Source organism: Oxyura jamaicensis, chromosome 2 (assembly GCF_011077185.1).
Source record: "Oxyura jamaicensis isolate SHBP4307 breed ruddy duck chromosome 2, BPBGC_Ojam_1.0, whole genome shotgun sequence".
NCBI classification, from domain to species: domain Eukaryota; kingdom Metazoa; phylum Chordata; class Aves; order Anseriformes; family Anatidae; genus Oxyura; species Oxyura jamaicensis.
In genome coordinates, this window is record NC_048894.1 from 132795819 (window position 1) to 132820282 (window position 24464).

Below are 24464 nucleotides of genomic sequence, written 5' to 3' on the forward strand. Positions count from 1 at the left end.
GAAGAGTATTTGTTACCCATTGCTCCAGCTTGGTACCTGCATTGTTCTAACATGGCACTGCCATGATCTGTGATGCATATTTACCACACAACATGCAGGTTATTGCAAATATCTGCAGCCCTGCTTCCATTACCATCTGCACATCACTAAGGCGCTGCCTGTTTAGTTAGTTTACCCTTCTCCCCCTGCCATTTAAAGTCTTCTACCAATGACTATCAGACCCACTGACAAAAATAAATGAAATCCCTATGTCATGACATAGATCTATGTATGAATATCAGTACGTATGTAAAATCATAGAATGCTCTGGGATGGAAGGGACCTTAAGGATCATCTAGTTTCAACCCCTCTGCAGGGACACCTTCCACAAGACCAGGTTGCCCAAAGCCCCATCCAGCCTGGCCTTGGACACTTCCTGGAACAGGGCATCTACAGCTTCTCTGGGCAGTTTATGATGGTGCCTTACTGCCCTCTACATAAATAATTTCTTCCAAATATCTGATCGAAATCTACCTTTTTTGCATGTAAAGCCATTCCCCCTTGTCCTATCCCTACACTCCCTGACAAAGAGTCCCCCCCCCAGCTTTCCCATAAGCCCCTTTTAGGCACTGGAAGGCTGCTGTAAAGTCTGCCCAGGGCCTTCTCTTCTCCAGGCTGAACAACCCCAGTTCCCTCAGCCTATCTTCATAGGAGAGGTGTCCCAGCCCTCTGATCATCTTCGTGGCTTCCTCTGGACTCGCTCCAACAGGTCCATGTCCTTGTGCTGGGGACCCCAGAGCTGAACACAGGGCTCCAGGTGGGGGTCTCATGAGAGCAGAGCAGAGAAGGACAATCACCTCCCTCACCCCACTGGCCACGCTGCTTTTGGTGCAGCCCAGGGTACAGTTGGCGTTCTGGGTTGCAAGTGCACGTTGTCGGCTCATGTTGAGCTTCTCATCAACCAACACTCCAAAGCAACAACATGACTCCTATTTTTTTTTCCACCACTTATTTCTCCCAACTGGTATGTCTGGTTTCCAGTATCCAGCAGGTGAAAACGATACATTCCGAAAAGTCATGACTGGAATGTCTTTAAAGTAACTTCACAAATTGTCAGTAACCAGGGTGAACAATAAAGTTCTTTAAGTTTTCTTTTTGTTCAAATACCAAGTATTCTCACAATTTCCATTCATTATGTATTTTATTTTGTATGCTTTGGAAGACAGTCTGAAAAGGGTAAGTTGCAAAGGAACAATACCTGTGGAATTTACCTTTTAAAATATACATGATGCAAATTTCTGTCCTGCATAAATCATGTGTTCATACTTTTTTTTTTTTTTTTAAAGTATCCCTTTTCAAGGTAAAAATAATAGCAATACAGGCACAGATTAAATGTTCAAATATAATAATAGGATTATTTTATCCTTTTCCATATGGCAAAAATTACCAAAAGCGCTATTTTGCCCTACTTTTAGATGTAGGGCTTAGGGATATGGTTTAGTGGAGGACTTGTTAGCATTAGGTCAGTGGTTGGACTCGGTGATCTTGGAGGTCTCTTCCAACCTAGACTATTCTGTGATACTTATTTATTACAAAGTAAAAATACTCTTTTCCTATTATTTTAACAATATTTTATTCTCCTGTAGTGAAGACATATTCACGTTAGCTTCACTTCATCTCTCAAGAGAAAAAAAAAAAGAAAAAAGAAAAAGAAAAAGAAAAAAAAATCTGTTATTTCAGGAAATTTAATGGTCAGGCTAACTTTGTTTTAAACACAGCGTGCAAGCACTTTTTTTCATGACAAGTGATAGGACGCAAGCAAATGGTCTCAAGTTGCACCAGGAAGATTTAGATTGAACATTAGGAAAAAATTCTTCATGGAGGAGGTGGTCGAGCATTGGAACTGGCTGTCCATGGAGGTGGTGGAGTCCGCATCCCTAAAGGTATTTAAGAGACAAGTGGACATGGCACTGAGGGACATGGTTTAGTGGTAAGACTTGGCAGGTCTGGTTGATGGTTGGATTTGATGATCTTGAAGATCTTTTCCAACCTAAATGTTTCTATGATTCTATGAATAAACTCAAAACTAACCACATACTGGGAAAATACATTTTCATACTGAAATAAGGTTGATATCGTTTATGCAGATCTAATTTTCTTCATTTTAATATATCAACACCCAAAAGAGTTTTGACGTTGCATCAAACATACCATCGTAAGGATTGCTATACCAACCTCTGAAAACAAGTTCCTATCTAGAGCTAGTAACATCTCTAAATGTGTTATCAATTTCAAGAGCTCATTTTATAGCTCGAGGGATGAGAGCAAGAAAATTGCCTGAAGATTAAAATGTGTTTCATGTCAGACATTCTTTGACAAATAAAATTAATGTAATTCACGTATTCTGTGAAGTCTGAACAGATAAATGTGCAGTTATTTGATAATCTAGTTTCCATAAATTTAATTATGTGACATTTAAAACATGATACTTACCTTTCAGGAGTTGGCAACTGTTGCCTGGACCGAACAGCTTTGATTAATTCTTCAAAAAACTCTGGTTTTATAATTGGTCGTCCACAGATCAAGGCACATATAGTCTGAAAAGAAGGAAAATATTTATTTAACATATGGAAAAAATACAGCTAGAATATGGCCCAACTGCCTTGAACTTTGTAGAATCTTAGATGTGGAAAACATGCACAAATACAACTGTACTTGGTTTTACTATGGAAAAAAGAAAAAAAAAAAACACAGTTCTGCTTCTAACAGCACAGTTTTTAGTTGCTATCCTGACCAAAGTTATGAAAATGTGTAAGACAGCCGATGAAAATCAATGACAGTCTTCAAAAGAAGTACTAAAGCTCCAATACACAAAGCAATGACACTATGAGGCGTGGTTTTGTTTTTTGCCTGGTTGTTTGCTTTTTTTTTTTTTTTTTTTTTGCCACTGAAAAGGCTTGGGCAAGCCTCAAAAAATAGTATTTAAAAATCACACAGTGGCTAAATAATCATTAATACTCAGTTTGTACAATTATATTGAATATTGCTACTCAAGTGGAAGTTAAAAAGGCTACAAATTCTTCCCAAATAAAGTGCACTTCTACTAAACTATCTGAAAGTTACCATAAAAACTGAAAAGGAAGACACTGACAAGGAAGATGAAAGCTAATAAAAATTCTGTCCTTCATTTAAAAATGGAAAACGCCAGCAGAAATGAAAGAACAGCATATACCAAAACTCTACACTAGGCAAATACTTAGAATGATAATTAAAAAAAGAGTAAAATCTAAGCAAATACTGTCTGACTAGACAGATTTATTTTACACAACTAGAACCATGTTACTTTTAGTGCTTCTATTAACTTGGCTATGAAGTCCCATAGTCAAAAAGTAAACGGTTGTGTGGGTTCTCACCAAAAAAATCTTTTTTTTTTTTTTTTTTTTTTAAAACCATCCCTGTAGTTCTCAGCAGCCTCAAATAGGCTGATACTAGTTTAGGTTAGCTCTGATCCAAATTACTGTGTGGATGCATGAGAGGCACAACTAGAACAGGAGAGGGAGCTGGAGGATAGTGGCAGGAGACTCAACACAAACATCTTGGGGATTGTGGAACTGAACCATAGAGAAACTTCACAGGGTAGTCTATGAGAGAACTAGCAAAAACAGTAACAATAACAACAACACAAACCAAAAACACAAAACAAGCAACCATGCATACAAAAGAAACAACGTACCAAACAAAAAAGCCGTATTTTTTTTTAACAATGGATTGACTTTTCCACAAACATTATGGCAACACTCACTAAGAGGGAAAAAACAAAACAAAAAAAGATCATTTTTCAAATACAACTTTTTTCCCCCTTTCCATTTTTATTTCATTTTGAAATGGTATTTTGGCTTCTAAACTGAGAATAAAAGCTTCTCTATCAAAGCTCTCAGCAAGGCTACCATGATTTCTCTATCTGTCCACACTTTTCCCACTCCCTTCTTTATCTAAGCAACTTTTTCAACTTTTTTTTTGTTTTCTCTCCCTCCAACATTTATTTTTCAAATTTTGGAAAAGGGAGAATTTACAGAGAAGAGAAGAGAAGGAAGACTTTACAGAGAAAAAAAATTGTCTACGTAAAGACAAACAAAGCTTTGCCCCACTCTTGACCATATCTAGAATTTAATTCACATTCATATAAAAATTGCAAAGCAGTTCCATCAATATGCGAAAGTTCAACATACCTTAACAGTAACTTTTACTGATGCCATTACAAGGTAAGTACATTCTTTTGTCCATTCATTCACTACAAGACCTCCGAGGAGCTGGATGGCTTGATTTAACTCTGCTTTCTGAGCAGCGTCTAAACATGAGGAGCAGACAACCAAAGACTCGTACTCCACTCTGCAAAGAACAAATGAAAGAGAATTGTTTTGGTAACTTTGGCGAAGCACTATGATGAACAAAACTGTCTTAACAATCATGTTTGTCTCACAGCAAATTCTGAAAAACTAAAAAATAAATGACCCCGTTAGTCTTATACAGATCAAAGACTGCTTTAAAATTTCCTGAAAAAGTATATATAATAGCTTTCACTCAGAAAAAATAACATTTTAATTTCACTTTTGAAATGTTTCTAAGGACTTTTTGGTCTCAAGAATGAGCACAGACACCAGTTAGAATCTGCTTCAAGAACACTTCAAGGTTTAAAATTGGGAAATACTGGAATAAATTCAGTATGGGCTTTGAAATGCAAAAAGTATGCTCAACAGAACAGTCCATGAACAACAGATTGGTACTTAAAAGACCCAAGTTTTGTAGAATGCAAACTCAGGTAACTTTTTTCTAAGATTGCCTTTACACTTGACCATATGCCTCGTTATATTTGTAGATCGTCCACAGAGCATTACAGCATACCAAATCCCATGATTTGACTTGGTTTAATTTACAAAGGAGAAAGAAAGTTACATAACCCTTCTGGTACAAAATTCATGATGCTTCTGGTCCTGTGACATAAACATATCTGACAAGTGGTACAGGAACTACCTAAAATATCCAGAACAATTTATTGTAACAAGTGGTGGAGGCTGTTTTATTGGGTATTTGGCTGTTTTTAATGCCAAATAATATCAGCAGCAGTGACAAAATTAGGAGTTGAATCTAAGGAACAAAGCCAACTTCTGGTTACTTTAATGTTAGTTTTAGTGGTCATTCGAATTGGTGCTATCCACAATAGAACATCTATCTATCACAGCAACCAGCATTCAGTGGCTAGTGCTGCACAAAGCAGTCTCCAGCTCTCTCAGTTCTTTTCTCATTACATTATCAACAGCTAATAAGGGCTTAGCCGAACTGTATCCCTACTTTAAACTTTCCTGCCTCCTTTAGAACCATTTAGCTTTTAGAATTTTCACAACTAAAATTCTGTTCTTTAATTAAGAAAGCCTGAAAGCACTTACTGTACATGACGCATCTTCTAAATGCCAATGCTGAACTATAAATAATTTTAATTCCTTAATTTATAATAATGAATCGTTATTATAAAAATATGTATTCAATAAGGGTTTCAAAAGCAGGTTGTGGAACACAGACAAATATTATTCATCTCTTTTGCTTTCTAAAAACTTTTTAAACATTTAACATCATTTAAATTTCTTTACTGTACTATTTATTGCTTGCCAAGGTCTATGATGTGCTAATATACTCTTTTTAAAAGCTGCATTTTTTACTTAGTATTTTATAATCATTCTCAGTACTTCTTCTTACCTAAACTTGCTGTTGAAGACTCCAAAATTGACTCTGTCACCAGACTGCAAAGGCCTTGAAGAGCCATTCATTTTTGATCCATTAACAAATGTACCATACTTGGAGGTATCTCTTATTGTTAATATGGGGACTGCAACAGACTGGCTCTGAAAACAAATGTAAATAAGCCTTGATAGTTTATCAGAAACAGGTTACATAAAAGAAATTCCACCTGATTGTATTCAAATTTCTGTCCACAGAAATTGCAACATATGACAGTAAAATGCTGCCTGCTTATTCTCCTTGGGACATTTTTTTTCCCACAGTTCCCTAATTAATGATGTGGAATAAAACATGAACTCTAGAACCAAGCCTGCAATGATAAAACTGCAGCACTTTCCAGAACCAAGACTTCTTTCTCTAAGGCTTGTCTATGCAATGAAATTTAATCACATAATTTTCCTACTGGGATTATTTTAATAAAAGTTCCTAATCTATATTCACTCTGGAATAAAAGGAAATGCTCAGATAGGAGCCTGGAACAGAGGAAGTATGCCACTGAATTTCTCAAAATAGACAAGCACCCCAGAAAAAAATATAGATAACAATCCAAGACTAAGGAAAAAGGTGATCAATGGTTCTACATCAGCTGTATCGTTGTGGTAAACTGAGCTGTCAACACAGCATATTTTTAATACAGTAAAATGCTGGCTACTTACCTGGGTCGTTACAGGATGACTTACTGTCAGAACCGCATGACTGCGACTGATGGACTGATCATCCTGAATTAAAATTGCACAGTTTCTGCGTCCAACAACATAATCTGTACCAACTAAAAGCCGATATGGCTCCCCTGAAAATAAACAAGACAGAAAAATATCAATTTACAAAAAACTCCAAAACAACCAAGGTACTTAAGAATAATTCAGAAATTTCTAACCCTTAAACTTACTATATGTCATTTAATAGGCTGATAAGAATCACGTTTAGTTTTTGGACCAATTCTGTTTCTTCCTCTTCCCCTTGCTATGTCCATTATAAAAGGATATATTTCATGATACACAAAGCAGTTACAGAAGTGTTGGTATGCTTTTTGCAAGGACAACATGTTTTTATTAGTACGTTATTTCTTTTCTTCTTCATAAAAGAAGTACACAATACACAAATCTTACAGGTACATAACTTATTTACTAACTTATTATCAAAATAAAATGCCTCCCTAACATATACTGGAAGATCTGCAATGTAAACCAAAGTGATATTTAGCATGTTCTGTCTCTGACCTATGCAGGTCACTCTTGGTATTTGTGAGCTAGATCACACAGCAGCCTAACACTGTGTGTGTGGCTTGACCGCATCCAAAAGGTGTAGGTCACCTACTAGTTAGTGGTGAACCAGCAATTACTATTAATAAAAATGAATGAATTAGTGACTAAATGCTAGTTATCAACTGTGGACAAATAACTTTCCAAATACAAACAGTGTAGAACCACTTGCCCTGATTACAAAGCCAGTACTAGTGTTTTGGCTCTTGCTCCAGAGCTTTCTAGGCAGTAAGAGATCAAACCCTGTTCAATGCGATTACATGCTGCTGCCACCAAGAAGTAAAGCAAACAAAGAACCTGGAAATAACGAGCAAATGCAGTGATGACACGACTGCTCTTTAAAAAAAAAAAAAAAAAAAAAAAAAGCATTAAGTCAAGAAAAAAGCTTTTATGTTATATGCTATATATCAGAGTTGATCAATACATCAAAACTGGAGATATACTGAGGAAGAGAGGTAAAGTGACAGGACAGTTTCAAAACCCCGCATGCAAGAAATAACACGAGACTTGGTCCTTGAAACAACAACACAGCAACCAGGCATTATTCCCGCAGGCTGAGGCTCCGAGATTGCCTTCTGCCCCTCCGCTCGGCTCTCCGGGTATCGCAGAGCTGCCTTGCTTCAGGCATATCCCGCAGGCACATAGCAGCTGCCCCACCGCCACCAAATCGCCGGCCCTATCCAAAGGAACCGCACCGGGCCTGTAGGACTCAAGTGCAGAAGGCAGCCCTGATGGGTGCCGCAGCGGAGGCCGAAAGAGCAGCTCCCAGACCTCTGAAGGGAACGCCCGGGTCGAGGCCCGCCCGGGACCCCTCGAGCTGCGGGGAGGAAGGGGGGGGGGGGGGGGGAGCTGCAGCCGCCGTGCCCTCACCTGCTCCCGCGGCGGGCACCAGCTTCCACATCCCGGCGGGGGGCTGCTCCTCGGCGGGGGGCTCCTCCGCGGTGAGGGGCTGCGGTTCGCCGGGCAGCAGGGCCGGGAAAAGGCCGGGGCCACCACCGCCGGCCGCCCGTGTGCCGCGCCTAGCCGCGCCGCACGATGGCGGCGGCAGGGGGCAGGCAGCGCAGCCGGGCCCGGCGCGCAGGCGTGGCGCTGAGGGGAGGCTCCGCAGCCCGGCCCCGCCACGGACGGCTCCTGGCTCCCGGCTCCTGCCCCTCAGGCAGCTGAGGTAGGGACCGGCTGCCCTTGTTGGGCTGGAGCGGGGCGGCCGGGCCCGGGGCTGGGTGAAGGTGGGCGGCCGGGTGCAGGCAGTGAGGGCCGGGAGGAGCCCTGGGCGCCATGACGGCCGCTGTCCTCCCCTCTGCCCTGCTGAAAGGCGTTAGTGTGCCCATCGTGTTTGGGAAGGGAAACGGTGAAATACAGAAACACAGCTCTCAACTGAAACCTCTGCAACTTATACATTAAAAAAAAAAAGCGTACTAGTTTTAAGTAACGAAAAAATCGCGGGTTCATGGGAATTTTAAGTCCATTCAGCACGCCTGCACTGCTGATGATTTGCAACGTCCTTAAACTTTTTATTATTTTAATTAATTTTATCTTTTATTATTCTTTTTCTACAAGGAACAGACAAGTATGGAGAAACAGTGTGAGCTGTGGTTCAAAATACACATTTCTGACCATGCCATGGGAACCCCAAAGTTACAGCATGCCCAATTCTCAATGCCCACGGTTATATTGGCCAGTATTTGAAGATAACATTTCTTCCTACTGGGTAATCAGTTTGCTTCTCTGGTAATGAGTATCGATAATTATTTTTCATTAATCTTTTCAAAACAGCAAAAGCCATTGGGTGGGTGCATACAGATGGCAAGTTTTAGCATCAGGAAACTGATGGAGTTGAAACTGGAGAACTTGGGACAACGTTTTTCTAATAGGAAGAGAATAAAACATAAATATGAGATGTAAGTCAGGAATGTTGTTTCTGTGGAATCTTAATGTGTTTAATCTCCCAGTGTAATTAAGCATTCTTTGTCCTTAAATGTTCACTTAGATACCTTTTAGATTTTCCCTCCTACATTTCCTCTGAGATAAATGACCACAGTCTCCTTAATCTCTTTTCATGCAAGTTTTCTTCATCTTCTTTGCTCATTTTTTCAGTCACTCATAATTTTACAATTTCACTTTCACTAGAGTGACCAGAAATTTATAGCGTATCCTAAATAGTACTATATCCCAGCTTTATATTAACTGCTTAAATGTTCTCTGTATAGTTCATTATCATTATTCTGTGTCTTATTTATCCTATTGGCTTGACTTCTGTGATCACAATCTTATGTGACAAATTTTCATCATAAGAAACTGCATGAATCCTGTAAACCATATTATGATCTTTATACTTTCCATTTCTCTGCTTTTATCCAATTTCATTTTATTTTCTGCTATTGTGTTTTCCTATTTATTCATATTTACCTTCTAGACTTCTTGAGTTTCTTGCTGTCTCTCTGATCCTGATTGATCTAAGTAACCTCTAATATTTTTTGGTTCTCTACTTGTTCCTTTCTTCAGATCATAAACAAAAGATTCATCAGGGTTCCAAACTGAGTTTCCTCAGTGACTGTTAATGCAGAAGGAGGCATTTCACATACCCATATAGGCTACAGGCTTAATCGAATATAATTCATAAAATAGTGCCACAGTTTACCAAGCCCTGTGAAACAGTATCTAAACACAATATTGAGGTGATGTACCATTAATCTTTTACTCTTGACAGAAATGTAGATCTGCACCATGTCCATGGCTTAAGTATGGCAGCTTTCTCCTTGCTGATAGTTATTTCTGACCTAGGACTTTTCTTAGTAGCTTTTTGTTTCAGAAGTTTCTTGCAGTGTTTTTAAACTTTATCATGAGGTGCTAAGTATTTATTTTATTAAGATAGTTTGAGTGTCAACTCAAATATGATATGCAAGTTTACAATGAGGACTCAAGTTTCTACTGGGTACTACATTCTCACACTTGGCCAAAACCTTGAAAGCCTAAGTTATGATTGCTATACCACTATCCATTACCTCTTTGACATTTGGTAAAATATTACTGAGACAATTATCTTTGCATACAACTAGTGCTAGTTAGTCACTTTTGGGTAATATTTTTCTAGGTATTACTGATTTTAATGACTTTTTCCCCTCACAAAATAACATACTTTACATGTCTCTAGGTTTACAGTTTTATAATTTCTCAGGTTACCCCACAAGATTAAAAAAATAAAAATAAAAATAAAATCAGATATTTTTGGCCCTGCAGGTGCTAATGCGTTATTTTGAATGCCTGCTTTCTAGTCTTTTGAGACTATTTTCTTATAACCTGAAAATGAAGTTTGTGTTCATAGTTTGTTCCTGCATACTTGTTAGCTTCATTGCAGTGAAGCTTTCTATATTGTGTAGGATGTTTATGTTGATCCATTTTCACTCCCTTTCTTCATGCTTCTTTCTTAGCTCAGTAATTACATACCTCTTGAGCCTCACTGTGTTGGAATGAACTAATCTGAATGAAAAACTGTTATCAAAATTTTAGAATGACTTTTTAACACCTACTAGATACTTGAAAAATAACGTTAATTATATTGTGGCAACTATTCCTAAGTGTCTTGGCCCCGTTGCTTCATTGGCTGCCCAATGCCTGTGTACAAGTCTAATAATTGTCTTAAATGCTCTAGAATCTACAGTACCAACAAACAAGAGCATCAACAGTCTATGAACGTTGAACATCAACGGTGTTCAATCATTTTTTTAAAATACAAAATTCTGATAATAGCCTTATGATTTTAATTCTGATGAGAGGGATGACTGCATGGGCTTTTCTGTCTTACCCAAGCTGTACAAAAGGGTTGGTATCAGTCATTCATTACCTTTCCAATTGGCCAGTCTATGTGCTCTACACAAATAAATCAAATGTTATCTCAGAATAATCCCCTGTAGATTATCTGGGTTTAATGTTCGTAAACTGCTCAGGCCTTTTCTGGCCTTTTTCATTGTTAGTGCTGAATTTGAAATGAGAAGCAGAGGGATTTCAGTCTTCCCATTGCACCTTGTTTCAGGTCTTGGGTGGGATGGCACCTCAGTGCTGCTGTTGTCTCAGGGAGTGCTTTGTGGACATCCTTGGCCCAATCTCACCCTCAAAACAAGACGTGTGGTGTCAGCCCCATTTGAGAATCCCAATTAGCAGACTGTTTCCCCACAGCTCTTTTCATATTTCTTAAATAAAGAATGCCTCTTCCCCAAAAGCACCTGGCAAGAACTGGTAAGAGTGCCTGAGAGGAGCTGTGCTGATGGTACAGAGGGCACATCGAATTCTTTCAGTGGAACCCATAAGACAGTCTCTTGATTTAAAATAAAACTTACTATTTTAGAGCCCTTCAAATAGCGTGCATTGAGAAATTGAGAGACAAAACCCAATGAAACACAAAGACTGCAAAGAGTCGCATCAGCTCCATGCCGCATATCGGGCTCCTGAGGCGAGGCAGTAGCCAAGCAATGAACCTTTGCCCGGCAGGGTCGAGCTCCTGAAGCTACTGCGGCTCCGATTTTGCTGCCCAGCCACGGACTCGCCACGGACTGCAGCAACCGGCTCAGGAGCAGCAGCAGCCCCTCAGCCCTGCCCGGGAGCCGCGGTGCGGCCGCCGCCCCCTGGGGCCGCGGAGCAGGCGCACAGCCCGGAGCCCGCCCCTGAGGCTCGACAAAATGGCGGCGGCAGCAGCGCTGCTGTGGCGGCGGGGTGCCCACGGCGGCGCCTCGGTCTCCTTGTCCGGCGGCAGGCGGGTAAGGCGCTCCCCGCTCCTGGGGAGCCGAGTGCGGGCAGGCCGGTAGGGGTGCTCCGCCAGCCCTCTCACCCGCTCTGCCCGGGCTGCCCTTGCGGTGTCAGAGCCGCCCGCAGCTGCGGGGAGTTGTCTGACCGTGCCGGAGCGGTGTCGAGGGGCTGATGGTGCCTAAGGGAAGACCCCAAAGGGTCGGGATACCCCCGGCTCCCCTCAGTGCCCCGCAGAGCCCCTTTGTCCCCTCTTTTCCTTCAGGCTGAACGGCAGGGGCTGGAAGCGTCAGTACTGCCCTTTGGTCCCGTTGGCAGAGTTGCGGGGTGTAATTTGTCTGAAGTGTGGATGTTGCTGTCAAAGTAGTGACACGGCTGGTTCTGTGTGGGTGTTGCTGAGGTTTGCTGAGGGCCTTTTCTAGCGAGCTCTGCCCAGGCAGAGTGCTTCCTACGACTGACTGCCTCCGGGAGGACCTTTTGTGGTAGTTTCATGATTTACTTCCAACCCCGGGGTGGGGGATTTGTTTGTTCTTGTCTTTGTTTTACCCTGTTTCCTGGCTTATTTATACTTATCTTTACGCCTGAGATTTAATTTAACGCCTAGATCTTAAATGCTGGCAAGATTAAATTGAATGACTCCTGTCAAGGAAGCCTGTTGTGAAACTGCTAATGAGACCAGAACAGTCTCACGAGGAGACTGCTGATTCATACCAACCTCACCGGCTACTCGATGCTGTTAATTTATTAATCGTGGTGCCGTCTTAAAGCCCGTACTGTGGCCTGCTTCCTCATCCTCCTCCAGCAGGAGGAGAGCTGCTTGCACGGTTTCTGTAGTGATGTGAGTAAAGGAGCGGGCTGTGGCCAGCATGTAGCACCTGTGGAGGGGTAATCCCCTTATCCTGGGGGCAGGGGGACTCCCCACGACATCTTGGTTTGGGGTGTCTGTCATGAACTGAAGGTTTTCAAAGCCCTCCTCTGAACCTGTGTAACTGAAGGGAGATGAGCTGAGCAGAGAGCTGTGAAGACCTCAGAGAGACACCTCACCCACCCCTTTCCTGGAACCTTAGGAGTATTGTGGTATTCAGTGAAAATATGCAAGTTCTATTTTTGTTGGAAAAAATAATAATAAAAAATAATTGCAGACATTTGGTGACAGATCTGATCAGTAGAACTTTATTTCAGAAAAATATATCCATTATTTTTTTTCCATACGAGCTGCTTGTATTGCTTAAAACAGTCTTTGGATTTTTGCATGTGTGTGCAGAAGCCATTGCACATTAGCTGAGGAGTCCAAGTTCCAGAAATAATCAACAAATTGTGTTTAACATAAGTGATGTGGGACTTGCTGTATTGCTTTACTTTCCTGATAAATCCAGCTTTAGTTTGACCTTTACTTTCTTGATTTTATTCTACAGAGTGCTTCCAGCTCTTCCTCAGTCTTAGTTTTTGTTTAATCATTTGCTTGGAACATGAGCACCATTAAATCGGCAGTATATTCCACGATACTTCTATCTGTTTTCATGTCTGTTACTCATACACAAGTGTGTTATCACATAAAAAGACTTGCTTTCTCAGGCCAACTTTAAGATCTGTGAAATTTGCATTCCTGTATGTTGTAGCTATGGCACCTACAGATTATTCAATTACTGCTAAAAATACTATCTGTTAACTTCAGTTAGAAATTTGAATTAGTATTTAGAATAATAACTTGTTATATTTGTACTATTTTAAAATAACCTTTCTTCTTGGTGGCAACAGGAAACATATTGAACAATTCTATGCTTTTGTTTGCAACGCCATATAAAAGTAAACAAGCAATCTTCCTAAAATTATACTATTTTTTTTTTTTTGTAATGAAATAGACACATCAAGGACTCAAGTACAAAATAAACACAGCATGTGTTCTTGAGTTCCTCTTTTTTTTTTTTTTTTTTTTTTTTTTTTTTCCCACTATAAAAATGGTCTAGTCTTGTCATACTTAGAAATATTTCCAGCTCCAGATTGAGGTAACTTCTGTATTCTAAACAATTTGGGACATTCTGCACTTTTACTGTAATGCTGCTGTGCTGAAGTATTTAAATCAGTAGTTATTTTAGGGCTGGATTCCAGTTTAGGTCTGGGCTCTAGTGTTTTAGGATCCCAGAAATGCCCTCTTGACTGTTTTCTCTGCAAGTTTCTTAGTTTCTTAGCATCAAAAATATCCTGTGCAATATTGCATGCTGTTTTCTTAGTACATGGATCATTGAATGTAACTCTGAATTTTCTTCTTTCACATGTATCTTTAAACAAGTACCAACTATGTGTCTCCTTGCAAAAAGTAGTTAATCTATGGCTAATTTACTGTAAGTGGTATTTTACTGGGACAGTGTTATGCTTAGGACCTAAGGTTTCACAGATAACAAGATGGCATTAGTTTGTGTAGCAGCTCCAGAAATTATTGGGACAGGTCTTGTGGAGCTTGATTCTACCTACTTCAAGCCAGTTAAGGGTAATGTTTCATCGTAGTAAAGAATGAAATCCTTGGCACTGCTAGTGAAGCTTTTGAATCTGTAAACGTAGAGATAAGTAATTTCAAAATCACATGTATTTATTAGGGTTAAACTCCTAATACTTAAAGTACAGTATGAATCTGAACCTGAAGCCCAAATCCTGCTGTAAATGTGTAATTTGTTGGTAAAGGGTTTCCACGTACCTTAGTAAAAGTGACAGTCATAAAAATAACTAATATACAGAATAATAAAAATCACGATTAAAATATTTTTTCAATAGCTCTTTAGATAGAATGGAATGTCTAAAAACAGCTCAGGTACTTTCCTAGTTTAGTGTTTGTAACAATAAGAAGGTAGTTATGGTTGTTATCTTCACTGTCAGAAGAAAATCTAATCTTGGGTAGCGGTCCTCTATATGGAAATAATAATAATAAAAAAAACCTTCCTCTTTTTATCTTCCAGTTTTTCAGCCGTGGGCCAAATATGTTACTTCAAGACAGCAGTGCACTACAGGCTGCATTCTTTTCTCCTCTTCAAAAAGTGATGTTGCCACCTAATACCTTTCAAGGGAAAGTAGCCTTTGTAACTGGTGGAGGTACTGGGCTTGGCAAAGGCATGACGACAGCCTTGTCCAGTTTGGGTGCCAAGTGTGTTATAGCAAGCCGGTAAATACTAACAAACGTGTTTTAGAGCTTTCGTTTAGTATTGAATGCTGAGTGGATTTTTTTTTTTTTCCTTCTTCATAAATTGGGTAAATTTATTCTGTTTACTTTATTTTGGTACCCTTGTAATTATAATGTGATATTATAAATATCCCAAATCTGATGATCAATCTGCAAATGTCTAATTTGAGATTGTTCAGCTGGAGCTGCAGCATAACCAGCAGTAGAAAGAAATAAGCTAAACTCAGAAAAAAATTCTGCATGAAAAGTGGCAGCAAAATAACCCAGAATATGATATAAATTCCACTAAAGCATAGAAGAGAATACAAATTAGAATAACATTAGTGGACATCTTGTATTACTGTGGGTGTTCTTCATATAGATTTTAGTTGCAATAAAGAATTACAATCATTCGGCTTAATTTTTAGAAAATATAGTCCTTTTACAGTTCTTTAGACACTAAAGATAAGAAAAACAATTTTATTTTTAATCAAAGTAAGTGTTGTGACATTATTCTAAGTAGTGATTCAGATATTAGTTTTAAATTCCCTTCTAAAGTACTAATAGAGTAATAGCTAAGTTACTTATGATTGTGTACTCAGAATGGAAGCATTTTGCTAGTTTACTACACTTGATTAGTTTAATGTTAGTCTCCTACTTTAGACACTTCTGAGTTACTTTTAAGTAGTAATAACCAGAAATTACTTCGATCTATCTAAATTTCAGAAAGGTAGTAACTTAATATAATTATTATTTTGAAGTTATTTTCATGAAAATCAATACCCGCGTGCGTGCATTAAATAATACTTTAAAATTTAGCTTGTATTTGCTCTGAATAGATTAATCAGCTCTTATCTGAATTGTAATTGCATTTAATTGAAATTCACTGTCATTACTTATTTCTAGGAAGCTTGATGTTTTGAAAGGAACAGCAGAGGAAATTTCTTCTAAAACAGGGAATAAGGTAAATTTACAGAATTGTGAATGTTATACATTAAATGAGTTGTAGAGATTTTATGCATTTATATGCTTCTTCTTCCATTATTGCACAGGTCTATGCCATCCAGTGTGATGTGAGAGATCCAGTTTCTGTTAAGAATGCTGTTGCTGAACTAATTCAAGTGGCAGGGCATCCTGATGTAAGTATTTTAGTGAAAGGATAGATCTGCAGTCTTCATTATTGAAAATAATCTGCATATGTATGAAGGAAATGACTGTGATAGAAAGTTAATGGACCCTAAAGAGACTAGACAAAAAGTGGCAGAACTTCAATATAAAGCTAACATTCACAGTTAAACTGGCTATAATTTTCGCATAGTTGCTAAAATACTCTAGTTGTACTTGGTTTAAGGACTAACAGTTTATTTGTAAGCAGTGGTATACTTTCAATGGGATTCTTTTAGTTAAGTGAACAGAACACTGCTCAAAAGTCCTCCTGAGAAGATGTTTTACCTCTGCTGGTATCTAATAACATCTGTTGGTTATTAATAGAATGTCTTAAATTAGAAGCAGAAATAGTCCTAAACATATTTGGTCCTTGCTTGAATTATTAAAATACACAAAGAAGGTTCCAACTTGAAAATTAACTGCTGTTGAAATGAAGAAAAAATCTTCAGTCAAGGTAAACATCTTTTTAATAGTTTGCCGCAAAACACAGAGCATTAGTATTAGCCCCTTACTCTGAGAAGGGTTGTTGTCTATTGTAATCTAAGCAATCATAGGTCATAAATCCTGATTAGAAAGTGTGATGAGGGTGTTAACATCAACATAAAGGATATTCAGTGAGATTTAAAATTGTTTTCTGTAGATTTAAAACTGTCATCTGTTTGCTGTAGACATTTTTGCTTTCAGCAGTAGCTTCATATAAAAATAAAGGAGAACCTGATGAATCCTGAATGTGTGAATAAGAAGTGGAGAAAGTATTTCTCATCACTGCATGCTTTATCAGTGATATAAAATAAACCAGCTCACTGTCCTGATATGTAGACATGTTACCCTGGATATAGTTTTGACTGCTAGTTACTGCAGTTTCTGACCAAAACACATTATCACCTCCAGGTTTTAAGTGTGTGTAGAGTGGGAGGAGACTTCTTGCTCTTTTTTTTTAATGTTTTATTACATCAGTAATTTTCTGAATAAATATTGCCCACATCTTGTTCTTTATAAGCATTTCCTTTCTCTTCAATTTCACTTTTTTTGCCTTTAAGAGAGATCGTAGACTGAATTGAATATCTAGTTCTTCTCTTTAGTGACAGGCACAACAGGTGTGTCTATGAATGCTGTAAGTCTGGGTATGTGGGACAAACTTTTCTGTTAGGACACAATTGAGACAGTAGGGAAGGTACTTAAGTCATCCTCTATCTACATTTTCAGCTTTTCAGTACTGGGCTAGTAACATAGAACAGTTTGGAAATACAGCTGTTTTCTGTTTCACATCGATGCTGCAGATGTTAAAATTTGATGAATTATTTTCTCTCTTCCCTACACTGTACCTCATTTGAAAACGCTGTAGTGCCAAGGCTATTTTTACTGTTCTACCCAGGTACACTAAGAAGTTCCTTATAAATTCTCTGCTTTTTTTCTCAATAAGAGTTAATTTTAGTAAATTCTTTTTCTTTCTGTTCCAGGTTGTGATAAACAATGCAGCAGGAAACTTTATTTCCCCTTCTGAACGACTCTCTGCTAATGCATGGAAAACTATAACTGATATCGTGCTTAATGGTACTGCTTTTGTAACTCTGGAAATTGGAAAGGAGCTCATAAAAGCCCAAAAAGGTACCTTAAATTTAAGATAAATGGTAAATAAGCATTGTAACATACTATTCCTTGCTTTCCTTGCGTTACACTGTAAGGCTACGTATTATTATGTATCATAGCCACAATTTTAACACTGTCTTTTCTAGAAAGTTCTTTTTGAGTAAAGCCATACTTTAAAATCATGGTGTAGGACTGGTTAGCAATTATTCTATTGTAGATTGCAGAGTTTGTACTAATTGTAAAACACTTGTAAAAACTTTAACAAAGCCTTTTTTTTTTTTTCAAGGCATGTTATTTCTTTCTATTGGGTCTTCTATATATATCTTGGTTTCATTAAGCAACTAAATATATGATGCTTATTTAAATGAACATCAAGTCATAATAACGCTTTGTTTTCCTTCTGGACTTGTTAATATATAAATAATTAAAATTCACAGGTGTAGGATTTGATTAATAGCACTAGCTATATTGATGAAATTAGAAAAAAAAATACCTACTAGTAACTACTAGACTAGGGCAGCTTCTAAAAAGGCACTGTAAGAGTTTGGGCCTTCACTCTAGTCAGTGATTTTATGTATTTTTATGTTGATTATCAGTAGAAGCCTGAAGGTTTAGATTAAGCTTTAGAGCCTAATCAACACCTGTTTCCACTTATATGGAAGAACTCTAACATACATGGAAAAGGGGGAACTGAAATAAAAAGGACTTGCAAGACGGTATTTTCTTAAAATCTTACAGCCCAGAGCCGTATGGTTCCCTGACACTTGAGCTACAAAATTCTGTACTGCTGAGGGTGCTTTTTACCTTACGTTCAGCATTTGATCTTTGTGTGTATTGTTTTTTGTTGTTTTTTAAATGTTTTTGCAACTTTCAGGAGCAGCATTCCTGGCTATTACAACAATTTATGCAGAGAGTGGTTCAGGATTTGTGTTACCAAGTGCTTCTGCCAAAGCCGGTGTAGAAGCAATGAGCAAGTGAGTAATAGGGTGAAATGTTGGTTTTGCTTTTCACTTCTTTGCAATAAGATAAATATGAAAACCGAGCCAGGTTATTTAGTATAGTTAATATAGCCCTCCCATGCCATTATATCATCAGAGAACCTTCCAGCTTCCAGTATTCTAGCAAGAAAATAGTATGCTGACAACTTATTTCAGAAAGAAGTGTTAACTGCTTGTTACTGTGACAATTTTTATCAGGGCAAAAAGTGAAAACTGTGTGCACATGTGTCTAAAAACAAATGTAATTATCAGGAATTTACTTGCTTAGGATTTTCATCTGTGCTGTCTTCAGTAAACTTTAAACGCTTTTATTACTTTTGAATTGAATAATATCACCAAAACCCATTTGCTATGGTTAGAAGAGGAGAATAACAACGGAGTCAGCATTTCTTTGGTTGAAGTCTTTTTATTTACAAAGACTGTGGAACAGCCTGGGTTCCCAAGTGTATCAAATGCCGGAAGATAAGTTACGCTTTTAAAAAGTCATAAGTCACTTGCTGCTGTATCAGTGGCATTCACACTGGGGTGCGTTTTTTTTTTTCTCGGCATGTTTCCTCTCCCATCCCCTTTAGCCACTCTCTGCTAGTTGTTCAGTTTTTTCTTTCTTGGGGTTAATTGTGTTACATAAACTTGCATTCAGTGCATTGGGGAAGGTGTTCCCAGCTGCATACTTTTGCTCTTTCCCTTGCATTGCTGTGGCACTTAACCAGAACATCAAGCCTATTAAGTTTGCTACTTCATTGGAAAGCAAAAGTATAAAAAGGGTGACCTTCTTTTTTTTCCTGTGGGTCTGTAAGTTGAATAAACTTTTCAGAGAACCAGAAGAGTGTTGGAGCCAATGCAAGAAAGTTAAAATGCAAAGTTGTTGTGGGGAAGTAGAGCTACATCTTTTGGCAATAACAAATTCTAAAATTTCAATTACAGAATTTCAATAATGAGATTCTTTTGCATTTTTCTCTTCTCTGCTGGCTCACAGACAAACCACCACTTAAAATGTTTCCTATCACTATTTAAAATCAAGGTCTGCAATTAAAATTTGGAAAAATGTGTTGTATCTGTTACCTGGCAAACAAAAAGACTTCTGTCATTGTTAGGTATGGGGCAGTCCTTGATAGAAAATAACTTCTCCTCTGCATTTTGTCAGAAGGAATATAATAGTTTGGCAGCTATTTAGTAAGTGGAATTCCTTATCAAAAAAAATATGAAGAAATAAGTGGTGTTTTTAATTTCTGTTCTGTAGAACTGAATGGAACTGAAGTGTGTGTTTTCTCCAGGATGTTTTGACACAGTTTCTTCATTCACCAGAGTAGATTATCTATCTGAAGTACTGCTTATGCAGAGAAAATGCATAAAACAGATTTATTCTACAGGTCCCATTTTAGAATTTAAGATCTGTTTCATGGTATTTCAAAACATGTTAGAGCTACATTAAAAATGTTGGAGACATTTATATTTACTGGATGGTCATAACTACCAGAGGAAGACGGTAGTCTAACAGCTGTTTGTCAAGGAATTTAGGTGCCAAAATGACCTACACTTGGAGGGAGAGATAGAATCCCTCCTTACTATTGCTTTATCTATGATGCACATGTTAAATCAGTATTCCTCTGTTTGTGAATGTTTTATTTTTTTTAACTCTAAATCTTTTTGTTTAGAACAACAAAAACAAGAAAAAATCCTTAAGGAAATACCTGTTTCAGGACTCAAATTTTAGTATTTACACATTTGATTAAGTTTTGAATATATACATATATACACACATACATATATATATATATATATATATGCACTGAGTAGCATTATTAAAGTAATGTGTTTAAAATATTGATGCGTTTTATTAATGAATTTTTAGGTCTCTTGCGGCTGAGTGGGGTAAATATGGCATGAGATTCAATGTGATTCAACCAGGTCCAATAAAAACAAAGGTACATAGCATGAAGTGAAACACAGCCTTGAATATGCTTTGTAGTACAGACTTACCTTTAAGATAGCCTAACCCCTTCTATAACCATTGAGTTAGGGTATAATTTCCTTGGAAGTCCAAGACTGTGCTGGAATGTTGAACCCATTACTTATTAATAATACATTTGTTACATAGAGTTTCTTGAACTTAGGAAACTTGCTCTCACCCCTTCCACTATGCTAATATAAAAAACTTTTTCTTAGTGTTTTGAAGGAGGGACATACCAACATATTTTAATGTTCTTTTTTAGATATGGATTTGAAGAATGTACATGCATAATTTGTCAAGTGAAGTGAGTTCTTGGCAGAGTACAACTGCCTTTTTCTGTCTGAAATCTTAATTCTTAAACTAAGCATCTAAATCCTGAAATTTCAGAGTCTCTTTTAGGTGTATGAGAACAGAATCTCGCTAGTTTTGTTGAAAAGCACAAAACTAGAAAGAGAAAAATAAGTCAGCAAGAAAATGTGAAGCTTTGGTAAGAGTGAAAAGGAGGATTGAAGGGTTTGAAGGAAATAATCCAGACCAACTGGAACAGGAAGAAAAAAGGAAGCAGTGCTGCAAGAGAAGAGAGAAGAATCCCTTTCACATAGAGTCCAAATATTACAGTTATGAGTTCTAACAGCTAATAATGGTATTATGGCTATCTATAAAATGTTCCACAGTTGTTTTTGCTGTTGTTTTGGGGGATGGGGCAGAGGGTTGTTTCTTTTTCTTTCCTTTTTGTTTTGTCAGTCTTAGATGCTACACTGTACAACTTAGTTTTACCTTTTTGACTGTAAAGATAGATAAGTAACAGTATCAGCAGACTTGTAAGAATGTTAAAACAACATTATAGCTCAGACTGAAAGTTCTCTAGATTTTGTACCAAGTGGATTTCTAGTCAAGAGTATCAAAAAACAAACAAACCACCATGTGATTATATTTATTCCTTGTTTCCAGCCTCTGATAGTCTATGGCCCAGAGAGTTTGATACCAGCTGGTATCTTTTCATACTGTAGTTATCTTGATGGATTCTTTTCTTCTATTAGTTTGTCCTGTTCCCTCTTGAATCTATAGAATTTTTTAGCATGTGCTATATTATGTGGCAAGATCACTTTAATTTTCATATTTCAAAATTTTTGGCAAGATAACTACTTTAAATATCAGTAATGCTACCTCCTATTACTTTTAAAAAAATCTAAATTAATTGCATATTCTTTTTTTGCATATATCTCCCACTTGAGATACTAGATTTTTTTAGCAAAGTGTTATGTTTGTCGTAGTGGTTCCAAGATCAAATTTCTCTGAAAACAAAAATGCAGATTTCTATTACTTAAACCAGCATATTGCAAAATCAAGGCTTTCCCCCTTAAGGGCCACACCTGTGTCTTCAGAAAACGCTTCTGGACGTCATGGTAGGAAAAGGAAGAAGCGTACAAGCGGAATGCTATTAAGCTTATAAATTGGCATTTAAAAACATGCCTATAGAAAATGTAAATGGCATGAGTAGAGCCATGATTACAGAAATTACAGTGTGCTTTAACTCTCATAACTTCAGTAACTTAAGATAAATGTTACTAATGCGCTTCTTATTTTTGCCTGAGGAATTTGTTTCCTTGCAGAGGAGCCAGGAAGAACAAAAAAATCTATTTCCCTTTCAATTCCAAGCTATTAAAGTATTAAAACTTAGAGTGAATTAGTTTAGTTCTAGCCATTGCAACAATTTAACTGTTTTTCTTTTTTTCATACTCTGTGCCATGTAAAATTTATTTCTGTTGCTCTTGCTGCTGCTCATTTCACCTTCTTCCTCTCCCCTGTCTACGCAGCAATTTTGAGTCTATATAAAGTCTATATCAAGGGTGTTTGGGAAAACAACCCCCCCCTTTTTTTTTGTGGATAGACTGTGGGTGTCTGTACCAACAAATGTTTAATTCCAGCTTGCTACCCTCAGCAGATGCATATTAGTAAAATGGTGATAAATTCATTTGTTTCCTGTATTCTTTTTTTTTTTCAAACTGACAAAAGATTGTGTAGACATTTTGCTCACAAATGTGAAGTTCCTTATTAAATTTTCCATAGAGTCAGATTTCTGTCTAGTTTTAATTTCTAATGTCCTTAAAACATTTCATATGTTTCTCTTAATTCTCAGGGTGCTTTTAGCCGCCTTGACCCAACAGGCGCATTTGAGAAGAAAATGATTGAGAGGATTCCCTGTGGCCGTCTGGGAACTGTAGAAGAAATAGCAAATCTTGCTGCCTACTTCTGCAGTGACTATGCAAGCTGGGTTAATGGAGCAGTAAGTTACAGTTGATCTTGTTCATAAAATCAACATGCTGATGGTCTGAGTTTTGCTGATGTTTTTTTAAGATGTTGGTTACAGTATAGTATTTCAGAAATTAAAGAAAACAACTTTAAAACTTTACAATCATTATTAACATTTTAATTGTGTTGTATAGTGGTTAGTACCTTTAAAGAAGAACATAAAAAAATATTAAATTACATTGTTTTGAGTATGGATTTTAGTTTTTGGTCTAAATAAATAAAAATGACTTTTGCAGTTCAGAACAAGGAAATGCTACAGGAAAACCACTTACTAAATATACTGTTTATGCTTTCCCTAGGTTATTAGAATGGATGGTGGAGAATATGTTTCTATGGCAGGAGAATTCAATGAGTTGAAAAAGGTACTACATTTCTTCCCTGCTATTTTATGTTCATATACTTGGATGTGTAATTATTATATGGAATTCCAATTAAATGCTCTTTTCTTCTCTAGGTTACCAAAGAGCAGTGGGATATGATGGAAGCAATGATTAGGAAAACAAAAGGCTCTTAATGTACTAACTGTATGGTGGTGAATTCTGGAAATGAACCACTACTTTTTCATGAATATTTAGAAATAACCAAATGAGAAATAGCCTTAAAAATCTTTTGTATGCTGATTTCAATAAAATACTTAGAAATTGTCATGTTTTGAATATAGTGTGTTTTTTCATCTGTTTTTTTCTCAATTGGTTATAAGTCTCGAATCAACAGTTCATTAACATTTTATTGTTCTATGGTTAATGTCTTACGTAGCAATGCCATGTTTTAGATTTTTAAAGAATACTTCAGAGGATTCTTTGGTTTCTCATGTCTATGCAGGTATTTCTTAATACTGTAGCTCTGGTAAGATTTGAAGACCGTTGAACCTGAGTATAATTGGTAATCTAAAAAAAAAAAAAAAAAACCATAAGTCCTAATGTTTGCACTTCAGTCATAAGCCCTAAAATTGTAAATAACAAAACTTCAAATCATTAGAAGTAAGTACTACATACGCTGAGATGAAATGTAACTGATACTGTTACTTAAAAATATTTAAAAAATATATAACAATCTTGGTCTTGGCTTTTTGACATTTTCAGTCTGTTAACTATTTTATGCCAAACATTAAAAATGGCATTCAGGGGGTAGTAATGCCTTCCTAAGTAGCTCTGTCTTTAGTGCGAATAAAGTAATGTTCTTGAAAATGAAATACTAATAGCAAATGACTTTTAGTTTGTGTGAGATGAGGGGAGTCCCCAGATTTCATTTGAATTCAGAGTGGTACTGGAGAATCTGTAAGATGGCATTACTTCTGAACTTAGTCAGTTCATCCATCAGAAATGACATGGGTCAAACTAGTTTTTAGCTGATGAGTATAAAAATGTTATATTTTCCATATTAGGGGATTGCCTGATGTTAGCGCCCCATGCCCAGTCCCACCCCTTTTAAACAACTGGTAGAATTCTTTAAATTAAGACGTGCTGGCCTTTACAGCCTGAAAACCAAGCCTTTTTAAAGTTCTGTTTAACTTGAGTTCCAGA

The 24464-nt window shown here is 37.4% G+C and overlaps 2 protein-coding genes across 2 annotated transcripts in view; one reads left to right on the top strand and one right to left on the bottom strand.

The window, feature by feature from the left end:
- Positions 1 to 11258, bottom strand: part of NBN (nibrin) — a 28053-nt gene extending 16795 nt beyond the window's left edge. The window contains exons 1-6 of the mRNA XM_035318588.1: positions 11255 to 11258; positions 7905 to 7965; positions 6429 to 6562; positions 5731 to 5876; positions 4209 to 4368; positions 2473 to 2576 (exon numbers count right to left, since the gene is read on the bottom strand). Of these exons, the coding sequence (XP_035174479.1) occupies positions 2473 to 2576; positions 4209 to 4368; positions 5731 to 5876; positions 6429 to 6562; positions 7905 to 7935 (575 nt within the window). The 5' untranslated portion in view covers positions 7936 to 7965; positions 11255 to 11258. The remainder of the gene's footprint in view (positions 1 to 2472; positions 2577 to 4208; positions 4369 to 5730; positions 5877 to 6428; positions 6563 to 7904; positions 7966 to 11254) is intronic.
- Positions 11259 to 11631: 373 nt separating this feature from the next.
- Positions 11632 to 23597, top strand: DECR1 (2,4-dienoyl-CoA reductase 1). The gene is made up of 10 exons (XM_035318595.1): positions 11632 to 11785; positions 14723 to 14925; positions 15829 to 15886; positions 15975 to 16061; positions 17550 to 17697; positions 18554 to 18653; positions 20530 to 20602; positions 22769 to 22915; positions 23241 to 23303; positions 23396 to 23597. Exons 1-10 carry the CDS (start codon positions 11708 to 11710, stop codon positions 23453 to 23455), a joined length of 1017 nt encoding a protein of 338 aa, XP_035174486.1. The 5' UTR covers positions 11632 to 11707; the 3' UTR covers positions 23456 to 23597.
- Positions 23598 to 24464: the final 867 nt, after the last annotated feature.

Coding starts and splice junctions, on each gene's coding strand:
- DECR1 (XM_035318595.1), top strand. CDS start 11,708: ATGGCGGCGGCAGCAGCGCTGCTGTGGCGGCGGGGTGCCCACGGCGGC. Junction 18,654..20,529: donor GGTGTAGAAGCAATGAGCAA/GTGAGTAATAGG, acceptor ATGAATTTTTAG/GTCTCTTGCGGCTGAGTGGG. Junction 22,916..23,240: donor CAAGCTGGGTTAATGGAGCA/GTAAGTTACAGT, acceptor TGCTTTCCCTAG/GTTATTAGAATGGATGGTGG.